Source organism: Plectropomus leopardus, chromosome 8 (genome assembly GCF_008729295.1).
Source record: "Plectropomus leopardus isolate mb chromosome 8, YSFRI_Pleo_2.0, whole genome shotgun sequence".
NCBI classification, from domain to species: Eukaryota; Metazoa; Chordata; class Actinopteri; order Perciformes; family Serranidae; genus Plectropomus; species Plectropomus leopardus.
The window spans coordinates 18,198,787-18,221,714 of NC_056470.1; the positions used below are offsets into that span (position 1 = coordinate 18,198,787).

A 22,928-nucleotide genomic window follows, 5' to 3' on the forward strand; every position below is an offset into this window, starting at 1 on the left:
TACGCGACCTTGCCTTGTGTTGTTGTTGTTTTCTGTTTTGTGCAAATAAATCTTAAAAAATTCAATTGTAGTCATAACATACCAAGCTAAAACATTTTAGTTAGGCCTAAGTACCTTTTGTGATTTCATCCTTCTTGTGTGGGTAATCTTACTCCTTTAGCGTTGCCACAGCTTCCCTCAGCAATGTGTAATGCTCTCCGTACATCTCTAATTTTTGGCTGTATTTGCTTTGTAATGACTTCCAATCTGTGACCCGCCTTGACTGCCTTATACTAATATGCTACTCCAAGTAAGAGTTCCACATGATTGTCGTTTTAACCAAAGAAATTTCTGGTCTTTCTTGTCGCCATCACCATAGGATTTCTGTAACTAAGCAACCAACTGCACACATGGGCAGATTATGAGTGAATGGGCCCCTGGGCACAGATATGCAAAATGCTCCATTGCCTCTCTTACCTGCAGCAAGACATACAGATATTTTTGTGGTTTTGTGTCTCTTTATAGTCCTTCTGTTTCTATTTAAGGCCATTTTGTGTCTATTTTTTTGGTTGTTTTTTCCCCTTTTTTGTGGTTATTTTGTTTGTCATCGTAGGTCTTTTGCATCTAATTGTGGTTGTTTGAGACTGTTTCTGTTCGGTTATATTAATTAGACTGACATTTTGCGGGTGAAGGCCAAGTGGGGCCCCTGGGCCTGTCCCTGGTAGGCCCCATCAGTAATCCATCCATCACCACAGAGTAGACAATCTGCTTCCTATTTACACCTGTATGTGCATGCCCAGTGTATGTGAATGGTTATGTGATATGTGTTTCAGGAATTTTAGTATGAATGGAGATTTTTTCAAACAAAAACTTTTAGTGAGGATGTGTCCTAAATGCGATACCAACCTTTCGCTGAGTGGTGTTGAGATAAACCAACTCAATGCGGTCGTAGTAAGCATCCACCCAGTACAGGATACCCTGAGGAATGTCCAGACTCAAGCCATTGGGCCACAGCACCGTCTTGCTGGTCAGGAACACTTGGTGATGGGAACCATCCATCCAAGCTTTCTTGATCTTCCCTCTATTGCTCTCTGTGGGGTCCTCCTCCCAGTCAGTCCAGTACATCCATCTGGGAGATGAGAAGAGGTATCACCGTGTTCAGATGAGATGTGAGATTAGACAATTCTGTGAGAGCTGAAGTCATCACAATGTTGCTTTTAAGTTTTGATGCCCTTTGAAAGAACATCCCACAAAAAAGAAACAGGGAGTAACCCAAAAAATCCCTTGAAAACTCACCAGCTCCCTCACACCAATGTACCCACTACGTTTAATAAACATCCACAGGGCAAGCAGCGCACACAACTACAGGTAACAAACCTTCAGACCATCCTCTCCCACAACACAGGAAGTATTAATACTAACTGTAACACACAGCTTAGGGTTGGGGCATAATACCAATTCTTAGATGTATCCAAATTCTCTCTTGAAAAATTATGTCTAGAAAAATCAATAAAAAGATTTTAAAAGAAAGAAAAATGATGTTTCAATGCAGAAAAGTCAATAATCGAAATTTTAAACCCATTTCTCAACACTATGCTTGCATGTCAGACAGGGCTCTTCCCTACAGCTACAATTTGATCCATCCAAAGTCCCTCAACCATAATTACTGTTGGTAGGTCAGAGAAGTAAAAAAATTGAAACATGGCAATACAGGTTAGCTGGGTGCCAGAGTCCCGCATGGTGTCGGGTACCTGCGGATACCCAGCAGGTGATCTGTAAAAGTGATTCATGGGTGTTATTTTGTCTCTTTTCTTTCAGGTTTGGTTCTGGATGGAAAAAAAAGATCTGTGGGTGTTGGATAACAAATATATTAAAATAAATGAGCATTGTAATTGAATTATATGTTTTGTTTTAATCCTCTGACCGCTGACTTTATATGTCAGCTCTGTCTTCTGCAGCAGCTGGATTATGAGAGCCGCTTCAATCTGATGCGTTTTTAACAGATGCGTTGACTATGGAGATGTGCTGCTCATTATTATGACAATAAGCAAAAACATTAATTTAAACTGTATTTCCCAAATTACCTTCATTATAGAATATACTATCTTAGTTTAACAATTAAGGCATGTCGCAAAATGTTTGGTAGCGGGTCTTGAAAATCAGAGCAGTGCTGGACTCTGCCTGGTGCCACAGTGAGTATTAGATAGTTTCTGGCTCGTTGCTGCTTAAATTACAAAAAATTCTTGGACAGCACAACATGGCATCCCGATAGTTAATTTAAGACAGCTGGGTCTCTTGCTGGAAAGGCTGTTCAGTTTTGATTGATAGTTAATGTGGCTACTTATTCAGGCATCACAGACAAGCCAAGCACATAGCATATCTAAGTATAACAGGAGAGAGGAAAGCTGACTGAGGGTCTGCAGGGTACCAAAGTTTCTCAAATGTAATTGAAGCTCAGAGTAAAAACTGGTGAAACACAGGTAGGTGTAAGGGATGTAAAACGTGCATCACTGGGTCGCTTTGTAAAATGTAATGTAATCAGCTGACACATCTCTTTCATCTGTTACAACTTAATCTATTTACTTTAATTATGGGCTACAGAAAATATACTGCATAGTAACACAGCGAGAAAGTCATGCATAGACATTAAAAAAAATGTGTTGCATTAAGATGCATTGACAAGGGTCGCCCAGTAGCTCACTTGGTTGAGCGGACGCCCCATGGACAGAGGCTGTGTCCTCACTGCAGCGGCCGTAGGTTTGACTCCAGCCTGCAGCCCTTTGCTGCATGTCATCCCCTCTCTCTCCCCCACTTTCATTTAAAATAAAGGCAAAAGCCCCCCAAAAAATCCTAAAAAAAACCCAGATGCATTCATACTTATAATTGCATCGTAGCTCTTTGAATCTGAATCAAATATAATCGCGACGTCCCCCGAGATTCCCATCCCTTCACAGGCTGAATGCATCTTTTCCTTAACATTATAATTGGATTAACAACTTCTACATTGCATTTGTGAAAAAATAATACTCATCAAATTAAAAATACCCTCCCCTCTAGTGTCTCACCCATGCTGGGGGTCCACCACAATTGCACGAGGGTGACTCATCTTGCCCTCAATGAGAGTCTTGCGGGTCTGAGAAGCCTTCTCCAGCCTGGCAACGCTGATAGTCTTCTTAGGCCCATCATCTGTCCAGTAGAGATTACCTCCCATCCAGTCTACTGCGATCCCCTCTACTGTGTGAATACCTGAGATAAGCAAATGGGTGAGAATAATATAGAAACTATTAGCTGGCCAATTCAGGATGAATATCAAGAGAATAAAGCGAGAACGATATGGAATAACCCAACAGAATTCTTTTCCTCCCTTAAGTCTAGGATTTGTTCCCAGTATCCTATGCAAAGCTATTATTTTATTCTTACCTTCCTTTAGTATGGTGTCTCTCTCTGTGCCATCTATCTTCTGTCGACCAATAATGTAGCTGGTGGCATCAGCAAAGTAGATGAATTCACTCGCAGCGTGAAAATCCAGAGCTCGGGGGTTCATTAGGTTCTCAATGGGAATCATGTACTCATCGGGCACCTTTGCGTTCATGTCCATACCCCTGATGATTCCAGGACGACCCTTACCGTACACCAAGAACAACTCATGGTCTGGTTCTGCAGGAGAGGGTGAAAAAAAAACATCCTCAATGAATAACTGTCATTACTTCTGCCAGCGATTGCGTAACCACCATGACTTCATCACTATCATCAATCATCACTGCTACAACTAATGCGAAGGGGTTCATTTTTGTCAAATTAAATTTTTCCCCCCAGGTCTTGATGTACTTACTCTTGCAGGACTTTCCATCACTGCCAAGGCTGAATCCAGAACGACAGCGGCACGTACGAGTCTTGTGGCTGTTGCCCAGCAGACAGATGTCAGAGCAACCTCCAGCCTTCCCAAACTGATCCAGGGCACAGGCATGGCTGCGCACTAAGCCCAGAGAGAGGGGCACACAAACAAAACAGTCATGAACAACTGTATTTTTTTCAATTTTTCACTAAAAACTACATTTTACAAGAGTACATCTGAACACATCATGAGAACATTATAATTAATCTTCACCTCATACTCATTTTTACTGAATAGAGCTTGAACGCATCATGATGTAACCTCTATCAGCTGTTAGTTCAGGCCACTTGCTTCTAACAGCTAATGTTAACTAACAATCCTGCAGATTTCAACACACATTGGTTGTTCAAAATGTTGCATTAACAAGGAAACAATAGGGTGCGTCATCTTATATTTTTGCGTTATGACTTAAAGTGAAGATATTGACTGCTTTTATTGATTTACCTATATTCTTTTATCTATTACCGAATTCATTCATTGCCTCTTGTTTTATTTTATTTCTTTACTAAGCACGTTGGTAAACGTTTGTTGATTTTAAGTGTACTCTCTAAATCTGACTTGACTAAACTTGACTTGACACTGAAAAACACATTGGCCCGGCATCTTATTTTCCAATAGGCCGATGGCACTCAACGGGGCAAATATCATCCGAAAATGATGTGCAGCCAATAAATCGTGCACCCCTAAAGTCAGCAGTGGAGCTTATCGTCTTCTTGAGCGAGTACCTTGAGGTTGGCGCCTCTGGTGGTACACGTGCAGTGCAGCTCCCCGGTCTACGCGCGTCACCACCTGGAAGTCGGAGCTGTTGAAGCGGTTCACTCGAATCACACTGGTCTTGGGATTGAGGTTGCCTTCATCTGAGTTGGTGGCATAAAGGTAGTTCTCAAATACAGTCAGCCCATACAGGTGCTCAATCTGAAATACAGCGAGAGAATAAAGCAGCAAAATTAAGTTGTCTTGCCACAAAAAAAGCTGACGTTCTCAGTAAAAACAGTTCATAGTGCATGACTTATGGCTCTTGAGATATTGTTTGTGTAGACATTTTTATCTTGAACGCTGTCTGCTAAATTCTACAAAATGAAACTTTCCAAACATCTATTTATCAGTATAAAACAGATTTTGACAGGTTCTAAAAAAAGTGAAGAGATCTCTGACAGACAGAGACAGACAAACACAAACACAGACAGAGACACACGGAGAGATAAAGAGAGAGAGTCTGTGTAAACTTGGCACAGGGCTGCATAATGGCCCCACTTCCCATCTGCTGTTAAACAGAGAGAAGCTTTACTTTTATATGGGTAGATTCTGTGCAGCTCTCCTCTACTGTCAGAAAGATGTATGGGTTGGGATCATATTACCTCCCCCACCTCTCGCACACACCGCCACCACCATCACTGCAGTCCTGATTTCATTAAGATCATTACTCCACTTTAAGTTTGAGCCAAGCTTCGCTAGGGCTAGACTAATATGTTTAGAGAGGCACTAGCCAGGAAAATCACACAGTCTTTAAGTAATATCAATCAAGGCAATAAAAAGGACTAATCCTCAGGAGAGGCTGGCTCTCTTTGCCGTGATACATAGAAGACAACTGGAAAACCACACTGCTTCTAAAGATGATATTAAATCTGTGATGAGACCGATTTGGAAAACAGATGTTTTGTGTTATCGAAGGGAAGACAGAAAAAGTCAGTAGGGACTCTGGGCTATGGTTGTATAGTTCAACCTTTAAAAAGAAGGCTGAATGATTAAAAATCTATATTCTTCACTGCATCTTTGTGTGTGTTTGGGTGTTGTTGGCATTTTGTGAGAGCACACTCCCCAAACCATTCTTCAAAACTCACCAGCAGGCCCTGGATGATGGTGTGTCGGTTCTTGCCCTCGTAGTCAACCACTTCAATGTAGTCCAAGTAAGCATCAGCCCAGTACACCAACCGGTTGACCAGGTCCAGTGTGATACCATGGGGGAAGACAATCTTGCTGTCCACCAGCTTAGTGCGGTTCTGGCCATCCATGTCACAGCGTTCCACCCTCGGCGTAGACCCGTAGTCTGTGAAGAACACTTTGCTGTAGAAGAAGAAGAGGAGCAAAAACGAAGCGTTCAGTAATAATATGATGACCGAAATCGGTATTTCACCAATGACAAAATTATATGACTGGATGACTGCTCTTTGACTTCATGTATGTTTCATAGTTAACTTGTCTGTACAGAGAGCGCCTGTGGAAGACGTGGAGGAAACCAAATTCCATCGAGTGGCATAGAGAGGGGCAAGAATGACCTTTATTTGTAGGCCAACACAGAAGTTAACATCGCTGTGATTCCCTCAACAAAATGCCAATGGGATTTTTCCATTGGATTGTGGTTCATTGCAGAAAATAAGCTCTGTGGCGAACAAATGTTTATGATTCTTACAAGTTTTGTTAAGCAAAAACATCTTCACAAACTAACACCACTTTCATGATTTTTGAAGCCTAAATGCAATGATCAGGAGTAAAAGCCAATGTGCTTTCAACGAACTACACCACGATTGCATGACATAACGTTGCCGCCACAACAAGGCTGTAAAGTCTCAAACCCCAATTTGCTTAACCACCAGTTATCTCATAGTAGTAATGACACTAACTTCAATACTAGAATTGCATCAAGAGGCTGTTTTACATTTCCTGTTTCAACAACTACACATATATTTTGTTGAATATTTTGTTTCATATTATATCAGTGTGATAACTAATGAGGAAATCATTAATCATTTTATTTTCTCAGTTATTGTATATGCTGTTTTAGAAGCACTACTATAATTTTTGTGTTGTATCAAATGTTTGACTATTTAGATAAAGTGTGGCTACAAGTTGTCATTGTTGTAATTATTGTCATAAGTAATTTCATGTTGCTGATTTATTGATTTTTGCTCCCTTATGACATGGATTTTTAATTACATATTTGTATTACATTCTGAGGTAACGTTCACTTGTTTGGACCCTGGAAAGAGTAGTTGCTACCTTGGTAATGACTAATGGGTTAATCAAAATAAAGACAAATATTTGGCTTGACATTACACCATTGAGCATAACTTAGATATCTGCATTGGTAATTTAATGGATTAAAATGATTTTCAGCAGAAGTGATACTTAAGAAAAAGGGAACTACATCAGGTACCAGCTGGTCAGTATCAGGAACCTGAAACAGCCAACATGCAAGTGTAAATGTGGTGCACAAGTATCTGTCTAGGTTTCCATCTGGAGGAAGTGCTTTGATTCTTGACCGCCTGCTTGGTCAGCATGTCTTCTGATCATAAGACAGCATTTTCCTCTCAAGTGTTTATAAAACGGCACTGAGGGTATCATTAGGTCAAGAAGACTGGAGGGAAGTACAGACCCCATAGTCGGGTCGAGGGCGATGCCTTTAGGGTTGTACAGCTCTTGGTCCAGCAGGGTCACGCATGTCTGGCCTTTCACGTTGCAGACAAACACCCGGTCGTCCACGTCATCCACAAAGTAGAAGTTTCCGGTCAGCCAGTCAATAGCCATCTGCTCCACATCTGAGGGATGCAGAGGAGAGAGAGAGAACAGGACAGAGCCATTAAAAACAAACACAACCTCAAGGGACTATAGTCACATAACTCTAAGTCATATACCGGCCTTGTTTCAAAACCTCTCACTTTATCATAATGCCATGACCCTCTCTTCAAAAATACCAACACTCTTGAAACATAAAATAACAGAGCTGCATTAATGAGCTTCAGTCGTCATCCTGCACTACTGGGTCAAACAGGTTGTCCATTACCACCACTCCACTCGTCTTTGATTAAGGCACGCAAGGTACGGGGGAGGGAAAGAAACACAACAAGTGACAGATACAGAGTGAGAGGTGAAGGCCAGCACTTTCTAAGTTGAACTTGTTTCAATAAACTTGAGCAATAACACAGAACTTCTGTAAGGACTTAACTTTTCAGTGAAGTTCAGCATAAACTGTAATAAGATAGTATGTACGGCTCACTCATTGTAAATGCAAAAGAAAATGATTATGATGAGAAAATCGTTCAAAAAGTTTTACTGGGTCATTGTGCCTTCATTGGAGCAACATAAATTAAACAGTATAATATTACACAACCCTGATCAATAAATAAAGTGTTACCACTGCAAGAAAGGAGCATGAACCTCTTGCAGATTTTGGGAACCATACCAGTGTTTTAGGAGGAGGAACTAGATTGAAATATCGCAGACTTGTCTAACAGACCCCGCATAGGGTTGTAGCGATGTACCGAGTACACACGGTGAAAAAATGGACGGTTATCATACCGTCCACTTTCATTTATCTACATTAATGAAAAAAATGCAAGTTGATGGAGAAACTCACTTTTATCCCAGTTATTTTCAAAAGGGAGACTTTTAATACATACTTTCATTCAAAAACTGGTTCCAAGTTTCAGTTTTAGTAATACAATGTTTAACTAAAAAAAGCTCTTCTGTTTTCATTTTTAAGGGTCTTTGTAGCTGATAGTAATAATAATACCAAAACACTGTGAATATTATCTGAGACAGAAATGTACTGTTAAAATCTCATACCGTTGCGAATCCTAACCCTGCTGCAGATACAACTTCTGAACTTTATTTGCAAAATATGGAAGTACACAGTGTCACTATCAATATTAGAATGTTAACAAAGAAAAAAATGCCAACTTCCCGATTACATTTCAAAAACAGTGCGATAAATTTCAACGACCAGCTGTAAAAAAAGAAACAAGAGGCATGGCTCTAAGGTATTTCAGGAATCAACGTCAAGATCAGTCAAAGTGACCCAAAATACCTCTCACAAAGTAACATTTTGTAACCCCAGTGCTTACTGAGCCGACCTAGAAAGAGGAAGCTTTACAGATGAAGAAGTTTATTTCAGATGTATGCCCAGCATTTAGGGGTTTGAAGTGTTGAGTTAGCACTGGAAACATTTCTCACTCTGTGAAAAACTCTGTCCTGTATGAGACTGGGTGCAGAAATCCCAGATCACAGGGAGACACAGCTGTGGGAGAAGAGGGGGGCTTGAAGATACATACAACCTTGTGTTTTAACAGCTGCCACCACACTTCCTTTCAAAGCACAACACTGTATACACACATACACATCACACAGGCTCACTACTCACATACGGTATCAAAGTGACCACACGTGTCTCTCCAGTTAATCTGAGGGACAACTTTGATGTTGGGGTACACAAGAGGGGTCTAACACCGTTGACAGTGAGCCCGTTCCAGAGCTTTGACCGTTTATTGAGAAAACATCTGTACTGAAGCCCCCCCAACGATGATAACTATGCTCCTCAAAGACAGAGCCAAAGCAAGCTTCACAACAGAGCATACACACATCTGGGCCTGATGTAGAGCCCCCGACTCCACCTACCAAACATACACAGAGCTTCAAAGGGCCTGCTCCACATGGGACTTACAGTATGCTCGGTTATGCTACAATATAAGCAGGGCTGAGGAGAAAATGAGAAACCGTGACGGATGGGGAAGAAATACAGAAAGATACTGATGGCAAAATAAATCTATCTAAGAACATCAAACGTTTTGGTCCATCTTCAAGCTGGAAATTATTTATTGACAGTCGGCAAAGGTAGTGGTCATCTCACATCTTGGAGGGAGGTAACTGTAAATACATGAGGTGATAAAACAATCAAAAGAGCAGGGGGAGGGAGTGAAAACCAGTCCAAGATGTTTCATAAACATCAGAACCAAGATTCTGACAACAGGGGAGAGTTTGTCATGGAGTAGAGGGATAGCGATACTCCCCTTGGTATCAGCTCTAAAACCATACTCCTTTAAAGAAATCCAGCTGGAAGCCTGGCTGCACAAGGCATTGATTAGACTCATGTAAAGAGTAGAGGGGCCAGTTGCGCAACACTATGACTATTGCGTTGTATAACAGCCTACAACTAGTGGACCCCCTTATCCAGAGAGCCGGCCAGCCTGTTGACGTCCTCGCTCATTCAGATTCTGGTAAGTGGAAAGTTTGCTGGGAAACCGAATGAACCCACCCCTTTCTCCTCATCCAACCACCCTGCCCTCACAACCCCTTTTCACTTCCTGCCCTTAACACCTACCAGCTCACACTGCTCTGAGGAAACGTTTCACAAACTGAGGGGGTCCTACTGGCAACAACAAACATGCTTTCTGCCCAAACAGCATAGGTATTTACATACAGGGCCACAGCCTATTTAGTTCTTCAACATAGTCACACATCGGCGCCTAGGCTCAGAAATATTTGTACTTGAATGTTATTTCCTCTCTTTGCATGTCAGTGTAAGAATTCCTATAGTTACATGTTTGCAAAGTAGTGCAAAGCAGAAATGAATCGTCATCATGCTGTTTCGATAATCCTCCCCGTACCAAGAGTATCCTATTAATCTGTGCAAAACCTCTTTAACCTCCTAAGAGCACAGTTTTGGTTAGCGGTTATGATTTTCCATAAGATTCAGACATATGACCTCTATTTAAGAGGCTATAATTCTAGTTATGCCATCAGCAAAGTAATCAGTAATGAGACGTGATTCCACCCATGACAAAAAAAAAGAGGATAAGAAATTATAAAAAACTAAGTCCTTCAGGCAGAATAGAGGTGTTGTTTGGATAAAGGTGACACAAGAGAGAATTATGTTTAGAGCTACAGTTCTTTCTACTTGTTTTAAGTAAATATTACTTAAAATATTAAGTTTGATTGCATTACTTAATCAGTCTTAGTATACTGTGCTGTCGTGAATAAAATCCACAAGGCCAAACAATCAACCATCGGGACCCGGTCTTCCCTTATTGATAAAGTGAAAAATCTTTTTGGACCATTGAACCTATGCATATACTGTTGTTTTATTTCATTATCTTTTTTTTCCTGTCTTTATTCCCTCATAATCTCTTTTTTTCTTCTCCAGCTGATCTACTAAAGCCAACTGTAATGTGGATTATGTTGCTTTCATAGGAGGGGGGTGGAGAATATTGTTGTGTATCCGTGTGATTGTTTCCCATGATTAACAATATATAAATTGATAAAACACCAATCTAAAAATAAGATCTAAAAAATTAGCTTTCAAGTTGTAGGGCTGGCCTGCTGTCCAAATGTGTAACCATTTTTTGGGAGAACAGAAAATCTACATCATATGTTTTGTGAGTATACGCCAACAAGAAGTCATTTTAAAAAAATTGAAGAGATATAATGCATTGTGTGTTTAAAAGTGAACAAGATGCACAGAATTCTCGCAACTTAAATATTTGTCTTAAATGAATAATAGAGAATGCATAATTAAATTGAAATAATTAGGTCATTATAACTTAAAACATAGAGTCAAGAAGGATGGGGAAGATTTTACTGCAGATTTGAATACAGATTATTTGGCTTTTTGTGTATTGAATTTAAAATTTCCCTTCCAGTCTTATCAGCATGTAAGTCAGTTTCAATCAAATAAATTAGTTTTGATCTATTACTTAATTCTTTTAATCACGTGCCTAAAATGTTTTAAGTAAAATCAACTTATCCAGATTTACAGTGTAGATTCGCAATAACATCAGAAAAAATGTGACCTTCATTTTTTTCGTTTTGTAGATCTAATCATATATCTACAAAGACCTTCTGTGCACTGATTTATTCTGGGTAAAAAAAATCCTTAAGAACAGAGGCTAGGGGGAGGGAGGGAGGGAGGGAGGAAGGAAGGAGGACTGCACGATGGGCAGAGGGACATGGCGAGAGGGGCTGTGGAGTTCCGCTCGGAGCATGGAAAGGATGGGACGGGTAGACTAGTCTGCTCCCCTTTTATCTTCCCAGTCAGAAAATCACACATGCAAACAGAGCAGACCACATCTGGAACACTCGTCTACTTATCTGTTCTGCTCTCTCAGGCTCCCACAAGCTATAAATCACCCTGTTTGTGTGAACCCTGCACCAACTCCCACGTTCCTTCATCCATATCCATCTAAGGCCAATCCCCAGGTCTGTCCACCACACTGCACCTGAGCCCTGCTCGTTATAAAACACTGAACAGAGTCCATACTGGCACCAATTATAGGATCTGAGGTTGTTTCAAAAGAGTAAGTTCCCCTTCAAGAAAAGGAAAGGCAAATGCTTTAATCAGGACAGGTCACAAGCTTAGTGGATCTTTTAAAGCTAATCACCACAAGGGAACCGTACAGAATATGCACCAAAGGGCCTTTTGATTCAGCTGGTATCCAAAAAAAATTAACAAAGATGTTTTTGCACTCTTATCACAGCTGAAAGCCCAAAATGATGCAGCATAAAAATGTGGAGTCAGCCAAAGTGCATAGAGAGCCTCTTGTCTGTTTGTCTGTTTGCTCCTGAGTGACTGACAACAACAGACATGACTGGATCCACACTGTTAGCGCTCTCCACAGTGTTTTACACTGGAGGTGGGCCACCGTACCTTGACTCTGTCAACTACTCTAAAGGTGAGAAAACATTCAGAAAACAGTCAAAGTTGAGTGCAATTTAACCAATAAGGTTAAAGACTGCCCGGAAAGTTATTGTGGGTATCATTGCAGTCATTTAAAATGATATTTTAAATCTTATTTTAAATGTCACTGAAATTTGTGGGACTCTGCACCATACATTAAAAACATGGCACATTATCCTATAAAAACATGACACAAGTTCATGAAATAATTTTTTTTTTTAATTTTAACATTTTTCTAAGATTTTATTTTTTATCCCAATTTCCAACTTGCCACATGCAGGGCTGGGCGAACAGACCAATCTATGTTTTTCCTGTTACTCTGTTATTAACATAGGTAGATGACAAATGCTCATTTTTTGTAAAGCAACATTTGGCTAGGAAGACTTGAAATTTCAGTGCAAATTATGTCAAAATGTAATCTAAATTTAGTAAATCAATAAAATAATGATGTTAATAATAAGTTTAACAAACTAATATTTCTGGTGCTCACTAGTGTTGGCAGCAACGTTTAATCAACCAGCTGAATTATTGCACACATCCCCACCTGAAATTCACAATGCCTGAACCAACATCTTGATAAAAGTTTGTAAAATATAACATTAACATATGAAAAAGGGGAATGGTGCCATTTCATACAGCAGAAGACATGCATTTAATGAGTGTGGCTATTGTTCAGCATCACAAGACGAGATGCTACAAAACCTGCTACAAAATATGTGTCATGTAATGCTGTGTGGATATAAAGATAGTTTCTGCGATTATGACGATTATGAAGTTACAGCCTGTAGCTTTAAATCTATTCACAAGTGGGTCAGCGCATACAGAACTATGCACAGTGACAGCTAAACATAAATGAGTGAAAAATCTCAATTTATGAAAGGCAATATGTCACTAAGTAATGGGTGCATGCGTCAAAGGTATTTGGGTTGATGTCTCTGTGTCTCTCTGAGCGTGTTTGCGTCTGAGCTGCAGCTATGAGCGCGTTTAAGTGACCTGACTGGACAGGACATGAGACGGCCGGAGGAATGTAGGGGCTGTTCAGGCTGACATAACCCAGCAGAGGAATGTAAATACCATCTGCATGACCACTCACATATACACACACACACCTCTGAGGTACAGCAAACCACTACCTTCTCTCTCTCTCTCTCTCTCTCTCTCTCTCTCTCTCTCATTTTATCATTCTTCTGTCTCTTTTGCTTCAATCTCTCTCTAAGGATCCCTACATACTTCCTCCTCTCGCCCCCATTTACCTCTCAGACCACTTAACAGAGCGATGGAAAAAAGCAAGCTAACACAATGAGGGCGAGGTGGGATATGGGCCACTCATGGGAGTGCAGTGAATCAACTGGAAAAACCCCATTTTAGGACGCTGGGGTTCACTGAGCCTCTGAGCCTCGGCTCTGCCCCGGCTGTCAGCGGTGACAGCAGTTGCACAAGCTTCATTTGAAGTGGATATGAGCCGAGGCACTTCTAATCACGTCGCAGGTTTCTCGGGTCTACACACCCAGCACTCTCCACTTGTTTTCTTCACGTCTGCCGTTCCAAGCCCGGGGCCAATTCTCAAGGGAACGCTTTCCACACGCACGAATGTATGCGCGCAAACCCACACCCACACATTTGCTTTTATGTTTTGTCTACATTTCTGCCCCCATTCTTAGAGAGCAACGGTTCTGTCAGCCAAGCAAATAAAAACAAACCTTGTCAGGCTTGTAATCAGGGATAAATCATGTCAGCATTATGTGAGCAAGTCTCTCACAGGGAAGTGTTCACATGCTCTGTATGTTAGTCTGTGTCTGGGTGTTGCCCAAGACATGAGAGTCAGTGAGTTAAGATGATGCCTGTGGCTATGAGGACATTAGCTCCACGGGGCAGACATTTCACTTGTCATTGTTCATCACTTGTAGCCCATATAATGTTCTCTCTCTCTCTCTCTCTCTCTCTCTCTCTCACACACACACACACACACAAACACAGCCCGTCTATTACATGCTTCAGAACAAAATGTCCAGCATTTGTTGAGAGTACTTTTGTGACAAAATCTAATACCAAATGTAGTCATCTCAAAAACCAATGACTGTAGTTACAGCCAATTACATTCAAATGCTTTCAACAAAAAGTGGAAAAATACATTTCCATGCTTCTGAATGGCCATGCATAGTCGGTACATAAATCAAGCTACACATTGGGTTACAGTTTGCCTGTCAAAAAATGTGTAAATTAATGCCTGAAGGCATGCTGCCGGCCTTCTATGAATCATATAACTGTAAGTAAACTACACACATACTGTCTCCACAGGATGATTTAGTGGTGTGTCGGGGTGCCCCTGTTCTTCAAAGACAAGCCGCAGAAAAATACAGCTGGACTCAGCATTTCTACTTGGCACTTTTATACTGGTAGGAGCATCTTTCGGAGACAAGGCTGTATTCCTTCACATCTTACATTTGTCTGAGCTAGCAAATGCAAAGCTGACCATTTGATTCCTGAGGCAAAGTATGGAAATTTCACAAGGGGGTGAGCTGACAACTCGAACTGATTACCTGAGTGTTGCTTGCGTATTCATATGCAAGGAATTCATTTCTCTTTCACTGGTGGTCTACAGCTAAACTGTCATGCCATCAAAGTACCTGACAACATTTTTCTGTGTAAGCAGAAAATACTATTTCAAGAAACAAAAGCTTTCTGTTACAGTCAGGGGAGATTTGTCTTGTTTTTATCAATGGAACTACAACTCACGGTGCAGGCTGAGGGTGACATTGAGGGTACGGATATCGGTGACCTCCTTGAGATCAGGGATATGGGCGCACTTCAGCTGGGTGGCAGCGGGGGTGTCTCCCACATCTATCCAGCACACAAGCTCATCATCATAGAGGAAGTCCATAGCCATGGTCTGCTTGGTGGGGATGGAGGGCAGCCGGGATGTTGAGCTGCTCAGGGAGGTGCAGCGGATGTCATGAAGGTTAGCAATCAACAACATAGGCAGACGATCCACCGGCTCTGGTGAGGGTGATCGGGACAGGAAAGTGGAGGGGAAGGGCAAGCAGCAAAGAGGACAAAACGAGGGGAGAAGAGATATGAGCAGGAGATGGGGAGAAGTTAATTGTCATGAATATACATCTCTCTCCAGTAAACAAGCTTGTAAAACAGCTGGTTGTGCAACATCAGCAGATGTGACTTTCTGATATAATACAACAGGGAGCCACTTTCAACAAACAAATCAACTCTTTTTTCAGGGGTTAATGTGAACTGCATCCTCTGTGTGTGTGTGTGTGTGTGTGTGTGTGTGTGTGTGGTGTGTGTGTGTGTGTGTGTGTGTGTGTGTGTGTGTGTGTGTGTGTGTGTGTGTGTGTGTTCTCACCATTTTTGGCTTTGCAGGAGCGGTTGTCAGGCTGCAGCAGGTAGCCCTCCACACAGCTGCAGGTGTAGGAGCCCTCAGTGTTTGTGCATGTCTGACTGCATGTGCCATACACACTGCACTCATTAAAATCTACAGGACAATAACACAGTGCATTAACAGACACAGTCAGTGATGAAATAGATATTTTAAAGCACTTGCTTACAAATTACTGCATGGTGTACTTAGACACAACAGATTAATGCACTGGGTAACAAAAAGCAAAGGTTACTACCAAACCCTGGAACATGCATTTATCATCTGCCTTGAGGCAAGCAGTTTCATTTCTGCACGCTGCCCCACGCAAATTTTAGTCAGCAAGCAGAAAGTCAGAGTAATCAGAGGATTTTATGAATTTTACTTTGGCCGAACTAGAATAAATCTGCCAAATCACCCACTCACCTTTACATGTCTTTCCATCTGCAGTGACCTCATAGCCGTTGTTACAGTAGCAGAGAGGCCCATCATGAGTCACAGCACAGTGAAACTGGCACCCATGGGAGGCGCAGGCTGGTGCTTGTTCTGAAGAACAGAAAAATAGAGAGACAGAAAATGTTAAATACTGTGGAGGGTAAAACAGAAGGGGAGGGGGGGACCTGTTAAAGTAATTGCCTCCTTGATCAGGTTTGTGTGCAGATCAGATTTCAAATGTTAATCTTAATCCCAGCACAATCTTCACAGAACCATACTGTCATATCCTATCACATCTCCAGTGGGAGATCAGATAGGATTGTGTGTGTGTTTGTGTGTGTGTGTGTGTGTGTGTGTGTGTGTGTGTGTGTGGGGGAGAGAGAGAGAGAGAGAGAGAGAGAGAGAGAGAGAGAGAGAGAGAGAGAGAGGGTGGGGGTCGCACACGCCCATGCATGTGTATTCATCTGTGCCTGTGACAGACGGTCGAGAGAGAGAGAGAGAGAGAGAGAGAGAGAGAGAGAGAGAGAGAGAGAGAGAGTGGGGGTCGCACACGCCCATGCATGTGTATTCATCTGTGCATGTGACAGACGAGGTGATTTGAATGCGCACACGTTAAGGGGCCTCTTCTTTCCCGCCCCCAGAGGGAACTCAAGGACACATCCTTTTGGCAGGAAATGAAAGAGAGGCATCCACACATTGCCTCGTGTTGCCAGCTATAGGGTGTGCATGTGCATGCAGATGTGTGTGTCTAGGCGAGGAGATAAATGGGTAGGGTAGAGAAAGTGGCACACATCTGATATTACAACACAAAAAGTCATATTTTAGACAGCTTCTATCCATTAAAGAGTGTTGTGACACTCTTTGATTCTCTGTCATTACTTAGGTCATGTGTGGGTCCTCCAAGACCAAGCCTATGACCCACACTGGGTAGGTCTGCCCCAGAGTACTAAACTTTTTACAGAAATTTCAAAATGTGACAGCAGGGGGGCAGACATGATCCTGATCATCATTCTTTACATTTCTGTCACTCTTTCTGACTCAAAATCCTCAAGTGGAATTTCCTCTCATCTTCTCTGCAAGCTTTTACCTCTGAATTAAGATAGACGTTGACGTGATACATCACAACAACCCCTGGCTACCCTTTAAAGCTCCAGGAGAGCAGCCACAGCAATATTCAGAATCACATGTATGGCCTTCACATAACCTTCCAACACTGTCACACCCGATGCTGATCTTTGAAGAGCTAAACTTCAATCAAAACTTGAATAAAACTTTCCCCTTCCATCATTTACCAAGCATAAACTCCTATTTACCAAAACTACAAATAAAAGAGGCTTCCACAAGCATAGAAAATTGCCTTGGCGTCCAACAAAAAAATGCTAAATAGTCATGTGCACTCTATGCGTACAGTAGCTAGTGATAGTATGGCTGTGAAGAGCGGAGATTGAACCAGTGAAGGGCTCTTATTATATAAAGCCTGTGGCACTCTGGGCCACAATGACCCTTTTGTTGTGGCCCCACTGAAAGGAAGAGTCCCCCAGCAAACACTGTGGCCCATATCAAATCCATTCACCGAGCCCCACACTGTGAGAGACCACAGGCAACTAGAGCGCTAAAAGAGCCACAAAATGCACCTCCGTCCAGGGTCATTTTGCTCCATTTTGTTCTTGAGTGTCTAGCTGTGGGTGGGCGATATAGACAAAATTAGTATTGCTCTAATCATCATCCACATCTGTGATGACACAAGTATTCACAGCACTCAGCAAACTAATATCCATCCATTTCTGATGTGTTTTATGAGAACAGAAAATGACATTCAAGGAATCCCTTAAATTATATTATAGTTAGATAGATGATAAATTTTAATATTGATAATACTTAATGAACAGCTTTTAAAAGCTTGAAACATCCAAAGCAAGCATCCAAAAATATTGTTTAGGGCCTAACTTCATTCACTTTTTGGCTTATACCTGAAAAAAAAAGACAGATAGATTTTTCCTTTGACAGAGTCTGGGGAAAAATAATTTCTGGAATGTGAATCTAAGAATCCTTTTGTTTGTTGTAACCTCAGAGAGTATTTGTATTTCTACGATGGCAGGAAGAGCCCAGGAGGGTGGAGAAGTGAGGACCGAAAATGCAGAGAGAGGAACAGAAAACAAAAGAAGACGAATATACAGAAGAAAAGAGAGGAAGGGAGAAAGAGGGGGGAGAAGAGGAAGGCAAGGCAAACAAGAGGTGGGAACGAGTGCATAAAGGGCTTAAGGATGTGGAGTGGTTAGAAAGTTCCAGCTCTGAGCAAACAAGCGACAGCAACGTGTTAGACATTTGACCAGGGGTTAATGAATGAAGCAAACAAATCACACAGTGACACACTGGAGGCCTTCAGTCCTAAACAAGCATGCCAAAGCCATTGATCCTGTTACTGCATGGACAGCAACCCCAAATTTCACTTATCTATAGCTCTTTATAGTGAAGCAGGGAGTGAGAGTATAAGGCTGTTTGGGAAAAGGCTGACTAGACTTGAGTTTCATCAGGAGACATCACATCTGTGTGCACAATTGAACAGACGTCATTAACTTAATGACAAAAATTTGAGGCATGCTTGACAATGACAAGGTAGGATGCATCCCACCGTGACCTTCTCGAACATATGCATGATATGCATATTCTGAAAGTTTGTCTGGAATTAGTTCGGTTTTATGGTGGCCTGGAGCAGCAGATGACTGAGGGAATTTCCAACACACATACACAGAAAACAGACATAAATAAAGGGCAAATGTGTAATTAGCATGAACATTAGAGATAATGAGATAAATCTTATTTTGTTTTTTTGTTTATCATTATTATTTTAATTGTTATATTATTATTACTATTATTATTTGAATGAACAGAGATCTGACTGCAGCTATAGTCTGCGATCTCAAGATTTAGTTTTTTTGTCTGTTCCTTATGCACTGACTGAGCTGGGAATTAAAGCTTTTATGTGCTCTGCTCCAAAGTAACCTCTAAAAGGATTTGAAACTAGGGGAACTGGTCTCTATGCCTGATTTTTAAGCTCTCATGAGAACACGGGTGAATGAATGAGTTGGTACTTGTCATTGTCATGTCATGCATAGTTATTTTAATATTTCCACGTTTACTATATATCTTAAATATTTTATTGCAGCTGCTGTAACTTTTCTTATGCTGCTGTCTTGGCCAGGTCTCCCTTAAAAAAAGACACTGTTGATCTCAACAGGACATACCTGGATAAATATGGGTTAAAAATGTATTTATTATTATTTATATTTAGTATTATTTATTACTTTATTAATATCATGTATTTTATGTAATATGTATTTCGATTTTCAGGACAACATTTCAAAAGTTTTCCATGTAATAACTTTTTTCTTGCCCTACTTGCCTGTTTTTTTAAATGTGTCAAATTCAAATTCTTTTCAAACATGATTTCATTTAGCTGGCATACATGAAGGGAAAGACAGAGCATGGGGAGAAAATGGAGAAATTTATGTGATGGTAAATAAAACATCACACATCGATACATATTTGAGGTATGTTACATCGACAGCTACAGAAAATACATTTGCCTTTATGGTACATTACGTGTAATGTTATTCCAGACTACTGTAACAATTTTATCAGGCACAAAAAAATTCCATGACTTTTCCAGAACTTTCAATGATCTTACTAATGACGACATGACTTTTCCAGGCCTGCAAAATATAACTGTGGAATTCCTTTTCCAGGTTTTTCATGAACATGGGAGTGCCCTTCAAAATGACCCTTAGTACACTAACAACAAGCAGTTTTCATATCTATAACAGCAAGAACACTATCATACTTGATTATATTTTGTCTGTTTATCTCATTTTGTCTATGTAACCATCTCCATTTAATGCCATGTATGTCACTACCTTGATTTTTAGTTCTTTGCATCAATTAAAAAAAAAAACAACATTAGGAGAGACAACAAAGAGCTGAGGAAGAGAAGAAGAACTGCTCTTGGACACTGTCCACACTGTCCACGGCCAGTCGGTGAAAAAATTTATGAAAGTTGACATTTTCCTCTAAAATCTAATCATGTGGCTGACAGGGCGGGTGCAACGGGGTGACGCAGGTTGAGTGAGACAGAGACCGGGTGGTGTTGAGGTCATGAGCATAGTTACACAACAAAAACTGTAATGACTGAATGATTTCATAAATCTAACTCCTTAAAAAGATCAGCTCATCTATCCATCACGTGGCTTGAAAACTAATCCCTTTTCTGTATGAAAAAAAAAATCTAAAATAAAATAGATGAAGCCTCCCTGTGTTTATACATCAAGAGGCCATGACTGAAGGCGCAAATTGAAACAGCCACTTTATAAACAGGCTATTCCAGTGTGTGACATCTTAAAGAGAGGTAATTCCCAGGACATTCCTACCTTTGTGCTCTCAATGTCTGGAAACAAGTCCACACATGCCCCCTGTCCTCTACCTGCAGCTGACAGGAGCCGACCATTTTCCTACATGGCTCCATCAAATTACCTGATTTCCACTTCTTAAAATGAACCTTCTACCCATATTTCTTTTAATTTTAATTTTCTAGGACTGTACATAATAATATGAATAATTTTAACAAACTTATCATCGATTAAAACTTAGAGAACACCAATCACATTTAAGTTTAGCAGATCGCTACGCTCAGTTAAACAAACAATCAGGCACAATCTAAGACGATTTCATTCTTTGGAACTACATTGATTGTTTGGTGTAGTCCATCACATACAGAGGTTGGCGGTAAATGCTGCATTACTAAAAAAGCTAGAACTGAGGATGGTAAATCAGACTTAAAGGAAATAATGATGTGTATATCCAGGTATGATGCATAGCTCTGCCACTGTGAGTATAAAAGCGTATTTATTGGCAGCTGTACGAGGCTGCACAGTCAAAAGGGGCAAAGTAACCATATGCAAACACAGGCCGGCCAGTGGCTTGAGTAATGAGCAAACAGTAGCTATCGTGGCAGCACGCTGCCCCAGACACTTTAAACTTACACAAATACTCAAACACAAAATGTCCAAACACAGACACAAAGCATACACTCAGTCACACAAAACATTCCCAAACACACAACAGTTTAACTTGCCTGAGAAAATCAATGCTCAGATTTTCTTTAATCTGCAGCCCATTTTTAGTCAAGAAATATATAACAGTTTCACAACACTGTCTCTAAATACAGTGAGGGGCAATAAAACAGGTCTTGTCATGCGAGACAACTCTAACTGCAGCCAATAAACTCATTTAGGTCAAGACTCACTCATGAATAAAGATGAAAATGTGGTCTTTCCACAGGCGGCCTGAAGTCGCCTATGACAGATTCTCATTCTACAGTTAGTGGGACATGAAGGACAATGAAAGTCTAGTGCATGCATAAACAATAGCATCGGGCCACCACAATAATCAGGGTGCCCTTTGAGAAGGCGAGAAAAAGGGAAAAGCTCCCAAGAATACCTCTGTGACCCCATTTTCTCTCTTCCCTATCAATCAGTCACCTCTGAGAGAGGCAGGTCTAAGGCCTTGCCCTCTAACAGAGGCCCCACCACCCACAGGATGACAGAGAATGGACAAATGAAGGCCTGCAGGTCAATGAAGAGACTTAACTCTAAACCATATGACAAAGAAAACATAACTGACAATTCCCTGAAAAAGTTACATTGAATTAAAAAATAAAAAATAAAAAATAAAAATTTTAATAATAGTAAATATATATATATGCCAAAATATACATTTGAAAAACTCAACAGCAATGTCTCTTTCCAGAGGACACATTTTGCCATCTTTTTGAGTTGTTATAAACTTGGCTGATTAGCCCCAAGTATCTGAAATTGTGGTTAATTGGCATGAATTAAAATGTAATGAAAATTTTCGCCACGGCACCTACCACCACCACACACATGATTTCTGGAAAGAGACATCTCTGTTGACTTTTCAAAATATATTTTTTGCCGCTTTAACCACCATAAGTTAGGTGCCATCTAGTTTCATTATGTTTGCGAGAAGGCATAAATCTCTATGGCAGATATCTCCAAAACTTGGCCACTCAGACCAAAACAATCTAGATCGACAAATAGCAGAACAGGTAAGAGGAATAATATGTAGTTTTAATTTGGGGTTGAACTGTCCCTTTAATCATTTTCAATCCCAATAACAGCATAAGAATATATGGCCTAATTTGTTTTTACCTGCTTTTGCATTGATTCTAAAAACACAATCAAGTGTCAGGTTTAGTGCTGTATGGGAACTGTGGAACTTTATTGTCTATATCTACTTCAGCACCCATCCCAGCACCACTGAGTCCACCTGGGTTACTCCTTTGCTATCAATCCTTCAGACTAAACACACCAACTTGTCCCGAACCTTGCCACACACTATGAAAGTGCTGAGAAAATGTATTTCAGCAAGATAAAATTCCTGCCTAACCTTGCTACACTCCGCTTTCTAACGACTCTTGTCAACAACTTTGGCAGAATTACTTGGACACAGCGACTGACAAAGTGTGCTTTCAGACATCAGCGCCCAGGTATACTTGCACAACCCGACAGTTTGTACAAGCAAACACTAGGATGCTTGTGAAAGTCCAGGCCTTTCCCTGAAAAGAGGGGAGCTCGCAAACAGCAATGCCAAAAGTTCTGGACACACTGCTGGTGTGTTTGTATGTGGGGTTATGGGTGTGTTTGGGTGTGTATTAGCGAGAATGTGACTATGTGAGTGTACATTTGTGTGCACATGTGAGTTTATGCATGCATTGCAAGGCCAGAAAC

The 22,928-nt window shown here is 40.9% G+C and overlaps 1 protein-coding gene across 1 annotated transcript in view; it reads right to left on the minus strand.

Moving 5' to 3' along the window:
* Window positions 1-22,928, minus strand: part of lrp1ab (low density lipoprotein receptor-related protein 1Ab) — a 108,551-nt gene that overhangs the window by 50,242 nt on the left and 35,381 nt on the right. Inside the window, exons 4-13 of the mRNA XM_042491442.1 lie at window positions 16,117-16,236; window positions 15,679-15,807; window positions 15,057-15,317; window positions 7,248-7,410; window positions 5,716-5,938; window positions 4,600-4,789; window positions 3,812-3,955; window positions 3,400-3,636; window positions 3,045-3,225; window positions 886-1,108 (exon numbers count right to left, since the gene is read on the minus strand). Coding sequence (XP_042347376.1) covers window positions 886-1,108; window positions 3,045-3,225; window positions 3,400-3,636; window positions 3,812-3,955; window positions 4,600-4,789; window positions 5,716-5,938; window positions 7,248-7,410; window positions 15,057-15,317; window positions 15,679-15,807; window positions 16,117-16,236 — 1,871 coding nt within the window. The remainder of the gene's footprint in view (window positions 1-885; window positions 1,109-3,044; window positions 3,226-3,399; window positions 3,637-3,811; window positions 3,956-4,599; window positions 4,790-5,715; window positions 5,939-7,247; window positions 7,411-15,056; window positions 15,318-15,678; window positions 15,808-16,116; window positions 16,237-22,928) is intronic.